We start from the raw sequence: 17,433 nt of genomic DNA on the forward strand, positions 1-17,433 counted from the left end.
TATGGTAAATAATGCTGCAATAAACATAGTTGTGCTGGTAGCTTTAGTGTGGTCTTGTTTGTAAACATTTGGGTAAATGCCCAAAAGTGGGATTGCTAGGTCATAGGGGAGTTCTATGTGAAGTCTTTTGAGGAACCTCCATACTGCTTTCCAAAGTGGTTGAACAAGTTTACATTCCCACCAACAATGAAGTAAGGTTCCTTTTTGTCCACATCCCCTCCAGCATCCGTTGTTGTTAGAGTTCTTGATTTTTGCCGTTCTAACTGGAGTGAGGTGATATCTCAAAGTTGTTTTGATTTGCATTTCTTTTATGGCTAGGGATTATAAGATTATCTCTTTGTTGCTTTGTATGTCCCTCCCCCACAGTATAACCCCTGCTTTCACTATATTTGATGTCAGTATAACTTGTGGAGGAGATGGGGAAAAACCAGTTGTTTAAGGATACAGGTGGACCTGTTGCAACAATGAGAAGTACAAGTTGTCATGTCCAAAACAAGCTTTACAACGTCGGTGCGGGAGGAGGGGGGAAGGGGGGGGAAGGAGAAGGATTGGGATTGGGGGGGGAGGGGGAGGCTGGGAAGGGATGTGAAGGGTAAACAAAGGAGGAGGCTGCAATGCTTGGTAAGAAATGTACGCATTATCCTGCCCATGTAATTGTAACCCCTCTGTACAGTATGTTCACAAATAAAATTAAATTAAATTAAAAAAATAAAAATAAATAAAAAATAAAATAAAAAAAAAAAGAATGAAATGAAGTCCAGTCTGAAATGTACATATACTGAATGAACATGGACAATTTTTTGGTCAGCAGTCACTGAACAATTTAAACTGGTATTGACATTGTATTAGGTATTATAAACTCTAACTTGGCTTTTTTGTTCAAGATTTGCACTCTGCCATCTGAGCCATACCTCCACTTCCTAGAGATTATTTACAGCACACAGAAGGACATGTATAGGCTATGTGCAAATATTTTTTGAGGGGTAGGTGGTTCTTTTTTACTCAAAGACAGCACTCCACTACTTGAGCAACCACTCCACTTCTGGACTGGGGCAAGGGGGTGCTTAATTGGAGATCTGTTACAAGATGCCTCTTATACAGTGAAAAAGGCAATTGGTTTGGTGATGCCCACATTCACATGACTCTGCTACTTTCTATCTGTATGATCTTGGGGACATTTCTTGGCCACTTCTGAGCATCACTTTCTTATGTGAAGATTAGTGAAGGAGATTAAGCCAGGCTCGATAAATGCTAATTCTATCTTTACATCTCAGGAAAGACAACCATGGCACCTCACTGTGAAGCCACTCCCGTCAATAGCCACATTCCCACCGATCACTCCTCCTCTACATCTCAGGAAAGACAACCATGGCACCTCACTGTGAAGCCACTCCCGTCAATAGCCACATTCCCACCGATCACTCCTCCTCTCTGACAATTGGCATCGGCCACTCTTTAAGCAAGTTGAACACTGCTTCTTCATTTTAGGCCATTCTCACATTACTCTTCCTTAAGGTCTTCTCCTTTTTTTGGGGGGGGGGTTCAGTTGCGGGGCCTGAACTCTGGGCTTGGGCGCTGTCCCTCAGTTCTTCAGCTCAAGGCTAGCGCTCTACCACTTGAGCCACAGCGCCACCTCCGGCTTTTTTCTCTTTGCTTATGTGGTGCTGAGGAATCGAACCCAGGGCCTCATGTATGCAAGGCAAGTACTCTACCACTGAGCCACCTTCCCAGCCCCAAGGTCTTCTCCTTTTTGTCTCCTCTTTCTTTCTCTCTTTGCCCTCCCCTTCCCCACCAATTCCTATGCTATACAGTAAGAAAGGATATGTAAAACAGACTAAGTATAGTCCAGAGTGAGCATAAAGGGGAATGGAGAGAAGAAAATGATTATTCTAGTGAGTTTATCTCTATAGTTTTGTCTTCTTCCCTCCCCCCCCCCCATTCACCTTGGACATTTTTTTTCCACCCTTTACTTCAAGAGCACTATAGGCAGAAGCTGCTCTGAGCACAGGAACTATCTACCCAACAGCCACTCAACATCTCCACATCTGTGTCCATAAGTTATTCAAGCTCAGCACATCTGAATGGAACTCACACTTCTCTACTCATCCTCTTGACCCTACAATGTGCCTGTTGCACAAGGTGGCTCATATTAGGTAATAGCACTGTTGTCTACCCCATTGTCAAAGCCAGAAGCCTAGGCAACATTCCTGTCACTTGCTCTCCATCAGTTCCCATCTATATCCACTATTGATTATCCTGTCTACCTCTTCTGAGCATATTCACATTACATCTCCTGGATTTGCTTTCCAAATCTCTTTTTCACACACATACCCCACCTCTCATCATTTTTGGCTCTGTGTTTTTTTTGGGGGGAGGGGGATTGGTGGGGTTGTTTTGTTTTGTTTTATTTTTGCCAGTCCTGGGGCTTGAACTCAGGACCTAGGTGCTATCCCTGAGTTTCTTTGTGCTCAAGGCTAGCGCTTTACCACTTGAGCCACAGTGCCACTTCCAGCTTTTTCTGAGCAGTTTATTGGAGATAAGAGTCTCACTGATGGAGGGGCAGGGATATGGGAAGGGATAGAAAGGGGAAACAAAGGAGGAAGCAACAATGCTTGATAAGAAATGTACTCATTATCTTGTCCATGTAATTGTAACTCCTCTGTATAATATTTTCATAATAATAATTTAAAAAAAGAGTCTCACTGACTTTACTGCCCAGGCTGGCTTCAAACTACAATCCTCAAATCTCTATCTCCTGAGTACCAGGGATTACAGGCATGAGCCACTGGCGCCCAGCTGTTATCTTTGACCTGTGTTCTTGGCTATTTCTTTCAATTGAACTTCCAAGTGACTTTTTTCAATATAATCATCTCTCCTCCTTGATTTTTAAAATAGAAAATTAGGTCTGTTTAGGGTTTTTTTCTGGTTCTGGGTATTTTTTTATACTATATGACTCTTCTTAAGTATTTACATTAGTCCTTTAAGATTCCTGTCTGTCTCCGCTAGCTGTTGTATTCAAAGAAGTCCCCCATAGCTAGTGAGAGCTCCTAGAGACGAGATCGAGACCTGCTCTGTCTTGGCACCTAAGTCAAGCTGTCAAGAATGAACAGTTTAGGCGGGGGTGGGGGTAGGGGTAGTGTAGTGTGGAGGTGGGAGGGAAGGGATGGTAGGGGAAAAACAAAGGAGGAGCCAACAATGCTTGATAAGAAATGTACTCATTAACTTGTTCATGTAACTGTAACCCCTTTGCACAGTATTTTCACAATAAAAACAAACTTATTTTAAAAAAAGAGTGAGAGAATGACAATGACTTTGACAGCAGTGGAAAGCAACATAGCCTCTGATCCTAGGAGCCAAACAGGTGGCAGGTCACCTCTGCTCAGAGCAAACCTCGGGAGAATGTCTCTTGTTGTCCATCTCCTAAGAAAGAAGACTACAGCTCTCAGGGGTGGGAAAGCCCAGTCCAGGCTGCAGTTCCATTTCAGCACCTCAGGAGCAGGAGGCCAGCAGGGTCCTAGGACCACCTAGAGCTGGCCTTGATCTCCTCAAGTTATAGATTTCTATGAAAGCGATTCCTTCATCTTTTTTCCCTTGTCTGTAACTAGATGGACTAATTCTGAGGGACTAGAAAACAAGTAACACTTTCTAAAACAGGGAATTTGGGAAGCTCCCAAAGATATACCCAGAGAGGGCCCTACAGGTAAGTGGCATTCATTGGTCCATGGAAGGGCAGCAAGAATGCCAGTGTCCTGTGTCCTACAGCAGCGCTGGTCTTCCTCCTAACACTATTTTGGGAAGTATTTCTTCCTTTCACACAATTATCTCCCTCTCCAAACGGAAAATACTTCATAGATGAGCAAGAGACATGTTTTTTAAAAAATCAATTCAGGGGCTGGGAAGGTGGCTCAGTGGTAGAGCGCTTGCCTTGCATGCATGAGGCCTTGGGTTCTATTCCTCAGCACCACATAAGCAGGAAAAAAAAGCTGGAGGTGGCACTGTGGCTCAAGTGGTAAAACGCTAGCCTTGAGCTGAAAAGCTGAGGGACAGCACCCAGGCCGAGTTCACGACCGGACCAATAAAAAAAAATCAATTCAAGTTCCTTACTGTCCCTCAACCAAAATGCTGTTTAATACGTTACTTTCATATTTTATATAATCTAAGACATGATCAATTCTAACACATCATAATTCTATGCAATACTAAGAAAGAAAAATTATCTCCAGCTTAAACTAGGACATAGTATCAATAAGAAAATGTATTCCAACTTCAGAGATAATAAATGTGAGAACACATTTACACTCCAAAATTCCTGACTAGAACATCTATACATTAATTGGGTCAGTATGCCTAGTCTACTGCAATTAACATGAGACTGTGCATCTGCCAGGATGGAGTTCTACATACACCCTTGTTCAAGGGTCCTCACACACCCCAGGGAGCGTTAGCTGATCTATTCTTCAGTGAACAATGACCACATGCCCAGAACCAAGCAAGATGGCACAGGTGGCTCATGCCTATAATCCTAGCCACTCAGGAAGCTGAGATCTGAGGATCATGGTTCGAAGCCAGGCAGGCTGAAAAAAATCACCATGAGATTCTTATTTCCAATGAACCACCAGAAAACCAGAAGTAGTCTTAAAGTGATAGAATGCTGGCCTTGAGCAAAAGAACTCAAAGACAGTGCCCAGGGCCTGAGTTCAAGCCTTATAACAAACTAAAAAAAAGAACAGGAACGTGGCCACTCATTCCCTAACCTACTATTTACAAAAATTCCCAAGTAGAGAATAGGCTGTCAATACATTTTGAGGTCAGTATGTTTGCTAGAAAACACCAACAGATCCCCATGGCCCAAGTGGAAGGTTGTAGAGATGCACCATTACTTCATAAATCCTCCCCACAACCTGGCAACTATCTCTATATTTTCTAGGGTCAGAAGCATGACTTATCATCACAGTGCAAGCAAATCCATCCATCAGGGCCAGTCTCACACTGAACAGGGCTTAGGTACACAATCAGAATGTCAATCAATTCAGCTAGAATTAAACTTGAATATTTCAGTCCCCATCACCCACCAACAGGCCTATGTGAGAAACCAAATCACAATGGATGTTCCTATTGGGTGAGCCTAAAAGTAGGAGAGAAAAATGGGGGGTAGATAAAATATACAACACAGCAGCCTAAATCCTGAGTACCTACCTCAAAAGCAGGACAGTACCCTCATGATTGGAAATGTTAAAAATTCATTGGCTACAGCCTCTCTTCATACATCCACATAGGCCACTGCTTTGCTATTAGAATCAACATAATCAGGTACGTTTCTCTTAGATGCTACTTGCTTAGGAACTATTTTAATATTTTCACTTCTTTGGGGGAAAGAGGGAGGGACAGTACTTGATTTTGAACACAGAGCATCACACTGGCTAGGCAGGTACCAATATTTGCCTTTATTAAATTGTCTTTCTGAGACTGACAAGCTCTTTTTTCCTTCAGATTCAATTATGTCCATCAAGCCTTAATCTGGCCTGAGAGTTGTGTCTCTCAAAGCCACACGGATCCACCACTCATTCAACAGTTACTAGCTGATCAACTGCTACATGTCAGGGCTCAAGGCAGGACAGTAGATATTCGGGCCAGATAGGTGAGAAAATAGAATGATAAATTTTATAATACATGAGGAATAGACTAGGAACACTGTAGTCCACTCAGACTACCACAACAAAATATCCCACTGGTGGCCTAGACAACAGAAATGTATTTTCTCAACCAAGATCAAGAGGCCAACAAGGTTGGTTTCTGTTGGGAACTCCCATTCCAGCGTACAGGTGTCTACTTTCTGTGTCCTCCTATAGCCTTTCTCTCATGCACCAAAGAAACAAAGCTTTTTTTTTTTCTTTTTGTCAGTTGTGGGGCTTGAACTCTGGGCCTGGGCGCTGTCCCTCAGCTCTTCAGCTCAAGGCAAGTGCTCTACCACTTGAGCTACAGAGCCACTTCCGGTTTTCTAGTGGTTTATTGGAGATAGGAGTCTCATGGTCTTTCCTGCCGGGGCTGGCTTTGAACCAAAATCCTCAGATCTCAGCCTCCTGTGTAGCTAGGATTACAGGCGTGAGCCACCAGTGCCTGGCAAGCTTTTCTTATTCTTGTAAATCCTGTAGAATTAGGACTTTATGATCTCATTTAACTTTATTTATTTTGGTAGAGGCCCTATCTCCAAATAAAGCCCCATGACAGTCAGAGCTTAAACACATGAATTTGGAGGACCACAATATTGCTAGCCACAAGTGCATAGGGAAATATCTGGGACCTGGCTCTGGGAAAGAGCTGCCTCAGAATGCTGATTGGAAAGTGGCCTACGGGGGTAAAGTATTATAAAGAAGGAGGACAGAGTGGGCAGAGTGGGAAGCTAACCTCCAATGCACTTGCCATTGAGGCCTCGGTTGATCCTATAGGAAGCCCTGACATTGAGACAGCCCTTCAGAGGGCTCTCAGATCTAAATAAATGGTTCTTCATATATTCATTCTGTCTCCTTGACCCAGCACCTCAAGACTGAGTCCCACACACAGTCACTGGGCTCCCATGATGCACATAATCGCAGTATTTCTCTCACCATGTTGTCGTTTCTCTCCTCCCTACCAGGCCTTGCTAATCTCATCAGCTTGCACTTGAACTTGTTCCCTGTGGCTGACCTGATTGCTAGGAGACCAGACACAGGTAGCTTTTGAAGGAACATGTAACATTTTGCAAGATACCTATCTCAGTAGAAGCTTCCAGTTGTATTCCGAGTTTGCTAGCATTGGCTTTAAGAGAGTCTTTGAGTTCATCATTTCCGTCTATATCTACTCCCATACCCCAGCCCCAGTCTCAGGGCACCATCCCTTCTCTACTAAAATGAATAATATGAGATCAGCAAAGACCACAATTCACCTTTGTTTGAAGATCAATTCTTCTTTTTATTAAAACTTGGTAACATTCTTTTTTTTAATTTATTGTAAAGGTGATGGGTTACAGTTACATAAGTCAGGTAATGGGTACATTTCTTTTTTTCTTTTTCTCTTTCTTTCTTTCTTTCGGTCAGTCATGGGGCTCTGGGCCTGGGCCCTGTCCTTGAGCTCTTCAGCTCAAGGTGAGTGCTCTACCATTGAGCCACAGCACCACTTCCAGTTTTCTGGTGGTTAATTGGAAATAAGAGTCTCACGGACTTTCCTGTGCAGGCTGGCTTTGAACCATGGTCCTCAGATCTCAGCATCCTGAGTAGCTAGGATTACAAGCATGAGTCATCATTGTCCAGCATGAGTACATTTCTTTTTTAACAATGTCTCCCCCTCCCTCATATCCTCTTAGTTTTACCCCTCCCAACCCCCCTCCACCCCAAGTTGTATAGTTCATTTCCAACATCATGTCTACTGAGTATCCCTGCTGAATTGGTTCAGTACTTCTTCTTAAAGATTAGTCCTGAACCTGATTCTCCCATTTTCCTAGTCCTACTGGCCTGGGAATACTTTAAGTTCGGCAACAAATGCCCCAGACTTTTTATAGAATTGGCAGTTAATTTCATTCTGATCCTGTCATCGTGTCTCTGGTTAACTGAGAGCTGCAACCACAATCCTCTCAGTTACCATGTCCCACTAACCTCCCCCACTGTAGATATTGTGTGATCCAATGCACCCCCTCCCACTGGCAATAGTCTTGGCAACTGCACTGCTACATAAATCAGGGGCCACTCTCACCCACCTACCACCAGTGTTAAAGTTCTTATTGCCAGATGATAGACATGTTGGATCCCCATTTTAGTGTCTTCTTCCCAGGACTATTCTTAGTATCACCCATCTTAGCTTGTGTTTGTGGGAAGCAAACTGAGTGTACAGAATGTTCCCTAGGGAGTTCTTAAGGAAATGCACTGGTCGGAAAATGAGAATGAGTTGACCACTGGTGGCTTATGCTTGTAATCCTAGCTACTCAGGAGGTTGAGATCTGATGATCTTGATTAGAAGCCAGCCTGATCAGGAAAGTCCAAGAGAGTCTTATCTCCAATTAAGCACACACACACACACACACACACACACACACACACACACACACACACACACACATCTGAGAGTGGAGCTGTGGCTCAATTGGTAGAGTGCTAGCCTTCAACAGAAAAGCTCAGGAGCAATGCTCAGGCTCTGAGGTCAAACCCCAGGACTTGCACCAAAAAAAAATGAGGATGCTCAATAGGAAATGTACTCATTGCTCATGTAACTGTAAACCCTCTGTACAACATTTTTACAATAAAAAAGTACAAAAAATGAGGATGACAGGATGGTGGGAGAGGGAGATGCTGGTCCTAGTGAGACTGAGATAAAGACTCCTGCCCATCTAATAGAAGGTCCTGCAGCTAAAACAACCATACAGAGATCTAGCCTGAACCAAGGAGGCTGAGCCTTTATATCCATCCTCAAGTCAACCCATCAGTCATGGTGAGCCACTTTCTTGGAAGCAACAAGACCTTGGAGAAGAAAATCTCAGTGAGAGAAACAGAAGTTGTTAAGTTCCCAGCAACCAAGAACAAGTGAGCTGGTTCTGATGAGGAGATCTGGGAAGAGAATCCCCCTATCTGCTAGAGAGAGACAAAGGAACTGACTAACATAAGGATATGAACATGCCCCAGCGAGGGATGGAAAGGAGAAAGACTCAGCGAGTCTGGAGTGAGGCACATAGAAGCAGCCAAGCGACCCACAGTGCTGCCCCTTGGAGGTAACAGGATATATATGGTAGTATGCTGTCCTGATTTCTCTGTCCAACCTCTCAGAAGGCATTCCTGTTTCACTCCTTCCCAAGTTTTGATAGCAATGAGTCATCGTGTCCCCAAGTACTGGCAAGAGCCTCATTGAGAAGTTAAAGCTTGTAGATAAAAACCCAAGAAGACCTCAGTACCTGATGATGGAAGGCCTCAGAACACACCATGCAACATACTCCACCCTCATTGTGCTGTTTTCTGTGGAAGATGTTGCAATGATTTTCCTGCCCTCCGTGTCCAATCACAACAAGAACACAAACAAACAAACAAAAAACCCAAACTCAAACCCTGGCTGAACTGAAACCACAAAGATTGGAAATCAACCTGCTGCTATACATTAAGCCCACTGAGAACACAGAAAAACTGTGAAGCAAAGGGGTGGGGGGGGGAGGGGGGCAGGTGAAAGGAGGCACTTCGAAAGGAAGGACATCACTTTGAGACCTGTTCGCTCCAGCTTTGGGGAAAGCTTCATTCTTATCTGGACTCTAGAGAGTGGAACTAGATTCAATCCTCTGACTTCACTGGAACTGGGATTTAGCATTTCTTAGTAAATATTTTATAACCTTTAATGAAAGTGAGACTTTCCCCTCTCGATGTGAATATCAGCCCTGTTTCCTCCTTTCATTCCTGTAAGGTTTGTGATAGATAATAAAGCAGGAGAGAAGCATGGGAGCCAGCAAGCTAAAGTCCCTTTCTAAAGGGTACAGTGATTTTCCATGGTGGCATTGTATCCCTTAAAACAAGAATTCACCCGCCGGATCGCGATCGCAACGATCCAGCACTCTCCACCCGAGCAGAGAGGTTCCATCCCGCCAAAGCGGCTCGGCGCGACAAAGGGTCCTGTCTGCAGACCACCCGCCCGCCCGATCACGATCGCAACAACCCGGCGGGGTCACTTGGGCCCCAGAGGTACCGAGAAGAAGCTGCCTGAGCGTGGACACTCTTGACCCAACAGCTTCGACAGAGGCAGAGACAGAAAAGAATCACACAGAGCCACCACCGCCCAACCCAGCCCGGATTGCAACAACAACTGACGACCTACACCACACAGAAACAACCAGCTCCAGGGTGAGTACCCCACAGGGGAAGTGTATCCCTCAAGGGAGACCAGAGCTGGAGGGAATCCCCAGACCCTGACCTAGACTCCCTACCCCAGCACCCGGACCACAGGACCCACTAAAACTGGGAACTGTTTGAGAGCTCCACCAGCCCGTGGAGCACACTCAGCTGGCCAGGCTAGAGCAAGAGCACCCCTGGAAGGGAGCTTAAATGCCCAAGCCAGGAACAGCGCCCCTGGGTCAAGACTACCAACAGTAGAAGAAATTTGAACTGTGTCCCCCAGGCTGTATAACCTAGGGGGTATACACATCAGCACAGGCCTAACAAGCGCGCTCCAGGCTGGGGCCGGAACCAAGCCCGGGGATCCGGCACCTGAACAACACAACCAACTCCTCCCAATTGAAGTAAAAAGCTGAGCATACGCCTCAACAGAGGGGAGAAAACCAGGAAACAACACTCCCCCGGGAAGCACGCCTGTGACAACAAAAGACCTGGAGGCCCAGGACAAGAGAAGCCCAAACCCCACCAAAACTCCACCCATATACCCTAGACTGGGAATTGGGCAACACAGGCTGCCAGCACCTGACAGTAAGCAGGAGCTCAGACTGTTAAGGCGGCTCAGCAATAGAGTGATAGTCTTGGATGTATGAGGCCCTGGATCTAATTCCTCAGCATCACAAAAGCAAAAAGGGTCAGAAGTGGTGCTGTGGCTCAAACGGTAGGGTGCCAGCCTTGAGCTGAAAAGCTGAGGGACAGCACCCAAACCTAGAGTTCAAGCCCACAACCAGCCCAAAACAAATAAACAAAAACACATCAGGAGCCCATAGCAGACTCCAGCATTTGGGAGAGTGCATCCAGAGCATCTGTTCTTCACAAGAGCACCCGTAGGAGCAAACACAAGCAGTCTAGGCTGCTCAACCCTTCCAAAGGCGGGAACTGTCAGCAATCTACAGCAGAGAGCTGAGAATCCTAAGTAAGTCAGAATAGCAGCTGGAAATAGGCTCCCAACAGAACTCAGATCAGGCACAGACTCTCTCTACCAATACAGAATCAGCAACCAAGCAAAGACAGACACACCAAAACAAAATTGAAGAGCAGTCTCCTGAACCTCCATGCGAAAATCACAGAGAAAAATCACAAGGTTTACTACCACCCAGGACAGCAAGCTCACCTCAAAAGCCAGCAGCCACACAGGGGAGAGCCCCAGTGGGAGCAAAGCAGGAATGGAAGACAAAGGCTACTTCCAAGGGTTGCTGGAGGCAATGACTCAAGAAATAAAGCGAGAAATTGATCAGAAATTGAAAGAGCACAAGGATGAACTATCCAAAGAGATACAGGGTATCAAACAAGAGATGCATGCAAAAATAGAAGCTGCACAAACCTCAGTAAGAAGTGAGATAAACGCCAAATTAGAGGTAATGCATACCTCATTGAGAGGTGAGATCAGTACTCTGAGAACCAACATTGAATCCATAAAGGGATCCATTTCCTCCATGCAAACCACAATAGAAGCCACTGTCAACAGAGTGAATGAAATGGAAGGTCGAGTGTCAGATACAGAAGACAGAATACACCAACTGGACCAAAAAGTGACAGATATGGAAAAATTACTCAAATTAAACCAAAGGGATATTCAAGAGCAAGCAGATAATGCTAAAAAATTTAACCTTCGCATAATTGGAGTGGACGAAGGTGAGGAATTCCAGAGCAAGGGAATGCAACACCTATTTAACAAGATAATCAATGAAAATTTTCCCCACCTCAAAAACGACCATCTTAACTACATCACAAAAGCTTATCGAACACCCAACAAGCAAGACCCCAGGAGAAACACTTCTAGACACATTATAGTAAAAATGATAGATCTGAATAATAAGGAAACAATCCTGCATGCAGCAAAAATGAAGAAGGAGCTATACTACAATGGGAAAAAAATAAGAATTACTGCAGATCTCTCCACACAAACAATGAATGCAAGAAAAGCCTGGGAAAGCACCATACGAGCCCTGAGAGCCAATAACTGCCAACCCAGACTGATCTACCCGGCAAAGCTAGCATTCACATTTGATGGAGAACTGAAAACTTTTAATAGCAAAGAAAAACTAAATGAATACATAAACATTAAGCCAGCATTACAAAGAATTCTAAGAGGGGGGACACAACCTGAAGAAAGCAGCCAGGAACTGGGGCCTGCCCCAAACAGGCATTACTCAAAGTCTAACTGAGCAAGCACAGGAGGAAAGGAAAAAAGAAAAACTTAGGAAAACGGAATGGCAGGGACAACAATGCATCTCTCTATACTTTCTCTTAATATAAATGGGCTGAATTCGCCAATTAAAAGAAAACGAACTGAGGACTGGATAAGAAAACAAGACCCATCCATCTGTTGCCTTCAGGAGACCCACCTCTCAGCCAAACATACAAACAAACTCAGAGTGAAGGGGTGGAAAAGGATCTACCAATCAAACGCCCCCAGTAAGAAAGCAGGTGTAGCTATCCTGATATCTGACAAAATAAACTTTTCATTAAAATCAGTACAGAAAGACAAGGACGGACACTACATATTAATAAAGGGAACAATCCAAGAGGAGGATATAACCATCATCAACTTATATGCCCCAAATATTGGTGCACCCAGATATGTCAAACAAATGCTCTCAAACTTACAGAATAAAATAGATCCCAATACGATAATACTAGGAGACTTTAACACACCACTCTCACCAAAGGACAGGTCTACCAACCAGAGGATTGGCAAAGAAGCTACCGAATTAAGAGAGGCCATACTTCAAGCGGAATTAACTGACATCTACCGAGTATTTCACCCTAAAACAACACAGTACACATTCTTCTCAGCAGCTCACGGAACTTTCTCCAAAATAGACCATATCATAGTTCATGCAAGGAACTTAAGCAAATACAAAGGGATCGACATAATCCCCTGTATCCTATCTGACCACAGTGGAATCAAGCTAGCTCTCAATAACAAAGCATACCGCAGAAATTTCTCCAATACATGGAAATTGAACAGCACACTCCTTAACAATGCCTGGATAACAGAAGAGATCAGAGAAGAAATAAAGCACTTCCTACAACTCAATGAAAATGAAAACACCTCACAAAGAAACTTGTGGGACACAGCAAAAGCAGTCCTGAGGGGCAAATTTATTGCCCTCAGTGCCCACATCAAGAGAATGGAGACAGACCAAGTAAATAACCTCATGTTGCAATTAAAACAGCTAGAAAAACAGGAAAAAATGGAACCTAAAGCTACTAGAAGAAGCCAGATAACCAAATTAAAAGCAGAGATTAACCAATTAGAAAATCAGAAAACCATAACCAAAATAAACCAAACAAAAAGCTGGTTCTTTGAAAAAATAAACAAAATTGATGGCCCATTGGCTAGATTAATTAAAAAAAGAAGAGAGGAAACCCATATTAATAGGATTAGGGATGCCACGGGAAACATCACCACACGTACCCAAGATATCCAAACAATTCTAACAGACTACTTTCAAAAGCTATACTCTCTAAAGGAAGAAAATCGGGCAGAAATGGATGCATTTTTAGAGAAATACAAGTTGCCCAAACTGAGCAAAGAAGAAGTTAACCAATTAAATAAGCCAATATCCTATAATGAGATACAGGAAGCTATCAAAAGTCTTCCAACAAAAAAAAGCCCAGGACCAGATGGATTCACAGCAGAATTCTATAAGACCTTTAAACAAGAACTAATACCCATACTCCTCAAGCTCTTCAGAGAAACAGAGAAGGAAGGAGCTATCCCAAACTCATTCTACGAAGCCAATATCACACTCATCCCCAAACCAGGCAAAGACCCAACCAAAAAGGAGAATTACAGGCCAATCTCCTTGATGAACACAGATGCAAAGATCCTTAACAAGATTCTAGCTAACAGAATCCAGAAACACATAAAAAAAATAATTCACTATGACCAGGTAGGCTTCATCCCAGAGACACAGGGATGGTTTAACATACGTAAGTCAATAAATGTAATCCAACATATCAACAGAGCCAAGGTCAAGAATCACATGATTATCGCTACAGATGCAGAAAAGGCCTTTGACAAAATTCAACATTCATTCATGCTAAAAGCTCTGGAGAAAATAGGAATAGAAGGAACATTTCTAAAAACAATAAAAGCCATTTATGACAGACCAATAGCCAATATTATACTTAATGGGGAAAAGCTACAACCAATTCTCCTAAAATCAGGAACTAGGCAAGGATGCCCACTGTCTCCACTCCTCTTCAATATAGTCCTAGAACCCTTAGCCAGGGCAATAAGGCAAGAAAAAGATATTAAAGGGATCCTCATAGGAAAAGAAGAAGTTAAACTATCCCTTTTTGCAGACGACATGATACTATACCTCCACGATCCCAAAAACTCCATCCCCAAACTCTTAGAAATCATAAATCACTTTGGCAAAATAGCAGGATACAAAATAAACCCACAAAAATCAGTTGCCTTCCTATACACTGATAATGTACAGGAAGAGAGGGAAATAAAGGGAGCAACCCCATTCACAATAACCTCCCGAAAAATAAAATATTTAGGAATTAACCTAACCAAAGATGTAAAAGAACTATTTAATGAGAACTATAAAAAGTTAAAGAAAGAAATTGCAGAAGACACTAGGAAATGGAAAGACCTCCCATGCTCCTGGATAGGCCGACTTAATATAGTAAAGATGGTAATACTTCCAAAACTAATATACAAATTCAACGCAATTCCTATTAAAATCCCAATGACGTACATCACTGAAATACAGAAAACAGTCCAAAAATTCATATGGAACAACAAAAGACCTAGAATAGCCAAAACAATTCTAGGGGATAAAGACAATATGGGAGGGCTATCCATGCCGAACTTCAAACTCTACTACAGAGCTATAATAACAAAGACAGCATGGTACTGGCACAAAAACAGACCCGAAGACCAATGGAACAGAATAGAAGATCCAGAAATAAATCCACAGGCCTACAGCCAGCTGATATTCGACAAAGGAGCCAAAGACATACAATGGAAGAAACACAGCCTCTTCAACCGCTGGTGCTGGGAAAACTGGGCAGCCACATGCAGAAAACTAAAAGTGGACCCCAGCCTATCACCATGCACCAACATCAACTCAAAATGGATTAAAGACCTTAACATTAAACCTGAATCTCTGAAACTACTGCAGGACAGAGTAGGAGAGACACTTGAACTAATAGGCACAGGAAGGAACTTCCTGAACAGAGTCCCAGGGTCACAACAAATTGGAGAGAGACTCGACAAATGGGACTACCTTAAAATAAAAAGCTTCTGCACAGATAAAGCTATCGCAACCAAGCTAGAAAGACAACCAACTAATTGGGAAAAAATATTTACCAGCAATATATCAGACAAGGGGTTAACATCCTGTATATACAGGGAACTCAAGAAACTAATCCCTCCCAAACCCAACACACCAATTACTAAATGGGCAAGGGAACTAAAGAGGGACTTCTCAAATGAAGAAATAAAAATGGCAAAGAAACACATGAGGAAATGTTCATCATCCCTGGTGGTGAAGGAAATGCAAATAAAGACAACCCTGAGATACCACCTTACCCCAGTCAGAATGTCCCACATCCACAAATCAGCCAACGACAAATGCTGGAGGGGATGTGGAGAACGAGGAACGCTATTACACTGCTGGTGGGAATGTACACTCATACAACCACTTTGGAAAGCAGTCTGGAGGGTCCTTAGAAAGCTAAAGATTGACCTCCCTTACGACCCAGTCATACCACTTCTAGGCATCTACCCTGAACAACAGGAACCAATATACAAGGACACGTGCACCTCCATGTTTATTGCAGCACTGTTCGCAATAGCTAGGATATGGAAACAACCTAGATGCCCCACCACAGATGAATGGATCCAAAAATTGTGGTATCTATACACAATGGAATATTATGCAGCCATTAGAAATGACAAAATAATGGCATTTGCAGGGAAATGGATGGAGCTAGAAGGAATCATGTTGAGTGAGGTAAGCCAAGAACGAAGAGACAAACAGTACATGGTCTCCCTGATAAGTGGATGATGAATCCAAAATGTTAGGTGATATGACAAAACTAACAGGACTTAAGAAACAAAGAACTCCCACTCATCTGGTTGAACCACTACTAAATATCCCCATGCTGCTGATCACATATATGGTATATAACATATGAGCACCGTTATATATTACAGACTGTGATAGACAATTTGCTCCAGGAAAGTTAGAATGAACTTGTGACTTTAAATGAGCATCATTATTCCACAATACTGTGAATTTCCGGAAATTAAGTAATCACTTAATCACGATCAAAAAAAAAAAAAAAAAAAAAAAAGAACCTTGGGGAAGGGAAGGAGGGAGGGGATGGTAGGGGGAAAACAATGGAGGGGGTAACAATGTTCAAGAGGAAGTGGAAGTGTACTCATTACCTCACTCATGTAACTGTAACCCTCTGTATAGTATCTCTACAATAAAAAAATTAAAAAAAAAAAAAAAAAAAAAAAAAAAAAAAAAAACAAGAATTCAACTCGCTCACCCATCTTTACCCTTAACTTTCACATTAGCTAGCAAGCTGCCCTTTGTAATCCCATCCCAAGCTCTTCCCTGGTATTTTCTTTCCCAAACTCTCCTCACATCAGCCCTGACTCGGGAGGACCCATTATATGATTCACAAAAATACTGATTTCTTAGCTCAGGTACACCTACAGCAAGGCTTTGTCTAAGTAATGTAGAGAAACTAATACTGAATTATAGATTTAACTTAATAAAACAAAGACCAATTTATTATTTATAAACTAAGGAGAAACTTATTAACCCTCTGCCCTTAATTTGCCATAGAGCATACTTAGTTCTTAAATGACTTGATCTCCCTAATAGGTATTAAAGATTGCCTTACTGCATTAGACCCCAGTGCACATTAGCTGACTACACATATTGCTTATTTAACCAGTATATTTCTTTAGTAGGTTCAATTGATAATCTGTTAAAACATAACATGAATTTAGGAGGTGTGCACCTGCATCAAATATTTATTCCCAATAATAAATTTGCTTTACCAAAAGCCAGCTCTCTCCCATGTTGGCCTTGTAATTCTGAACCATCAGTATCAGCAGCAATAACAACAATGTCTCTTGGCTAAGCCACCCAAAGGGTTCCACATGACTGTCCCCTGTGGTGTTAACAGCCATCCTTCCTCCCACCCACAAGCATGTGATGGGCATCTGTTCTGTGCCCTGGAAGGAGATACAGCAGGAAGAAGTAAATCACTGATTGAAACACAATATAAGTGCATGCAAAATACCATGGTGAAACCACTTAGTACAATTAATATACTCTAAAAATGAATGACAGGAGAACAAAACAGGCTCTGTTGAGAAGTAGGTAGTAGTGGGAAGGGGGATCGTGAATACAGATGGTGGATGAGAAAGAATATGGTCATAGTTCTTTATATGTATGTATGAAATGGTTGAAATTATTTAATAAGTGGAAGGGAGGATACAGAAGAATGGTAGAGGGATAGAGGCTGATCAGTTAAACTGCACACACCTGCA

At 42.8% G+C, this 17,433-nt stretch overlaps 1 protein-coding gene across 1 annotated transcript in view; it reads right to left on the reverse strand.

Moving 5' to 3' along the window:
• Nucleotides 1-7,005: 7,005 nt before the first annotated feature.
• Nucleotides 7,006-17,433, reverse strand: part of Uck2 (uridine-cytidine kinase 2) — a 143,756-nt gene continuing 133,328 nt past the window's right edge. The window contains exon 7 of the mRNA XM_070034183.1: nt 7,006-7,253. Within this exon, the coding sequence (XP_069890284.1) occupies nt 7,231-7,253 (23 nt within the window). The 3' untranslated portion in view covers nt 7,006-7,230. The remainder of the gene's footprint in view (nt 7,254-17,433) is intronic.

This window comes from Dipodomys merriami, unplaced genomic scaffold (assembly GCF_024711535.1).
Source record: "Dipodomys merriami isolate MVZ:Mamm:240054 unplaced genomic scaffold, mDipMer1.0.p SCAF_24, whole genome shotgun sequence".
Lineage (NCBI taxonomy): Eukaryota > Metazoa > Chordata > Mammalia > Rodentia > Heteromyidae > Dipodomys > Dipodomys merriami.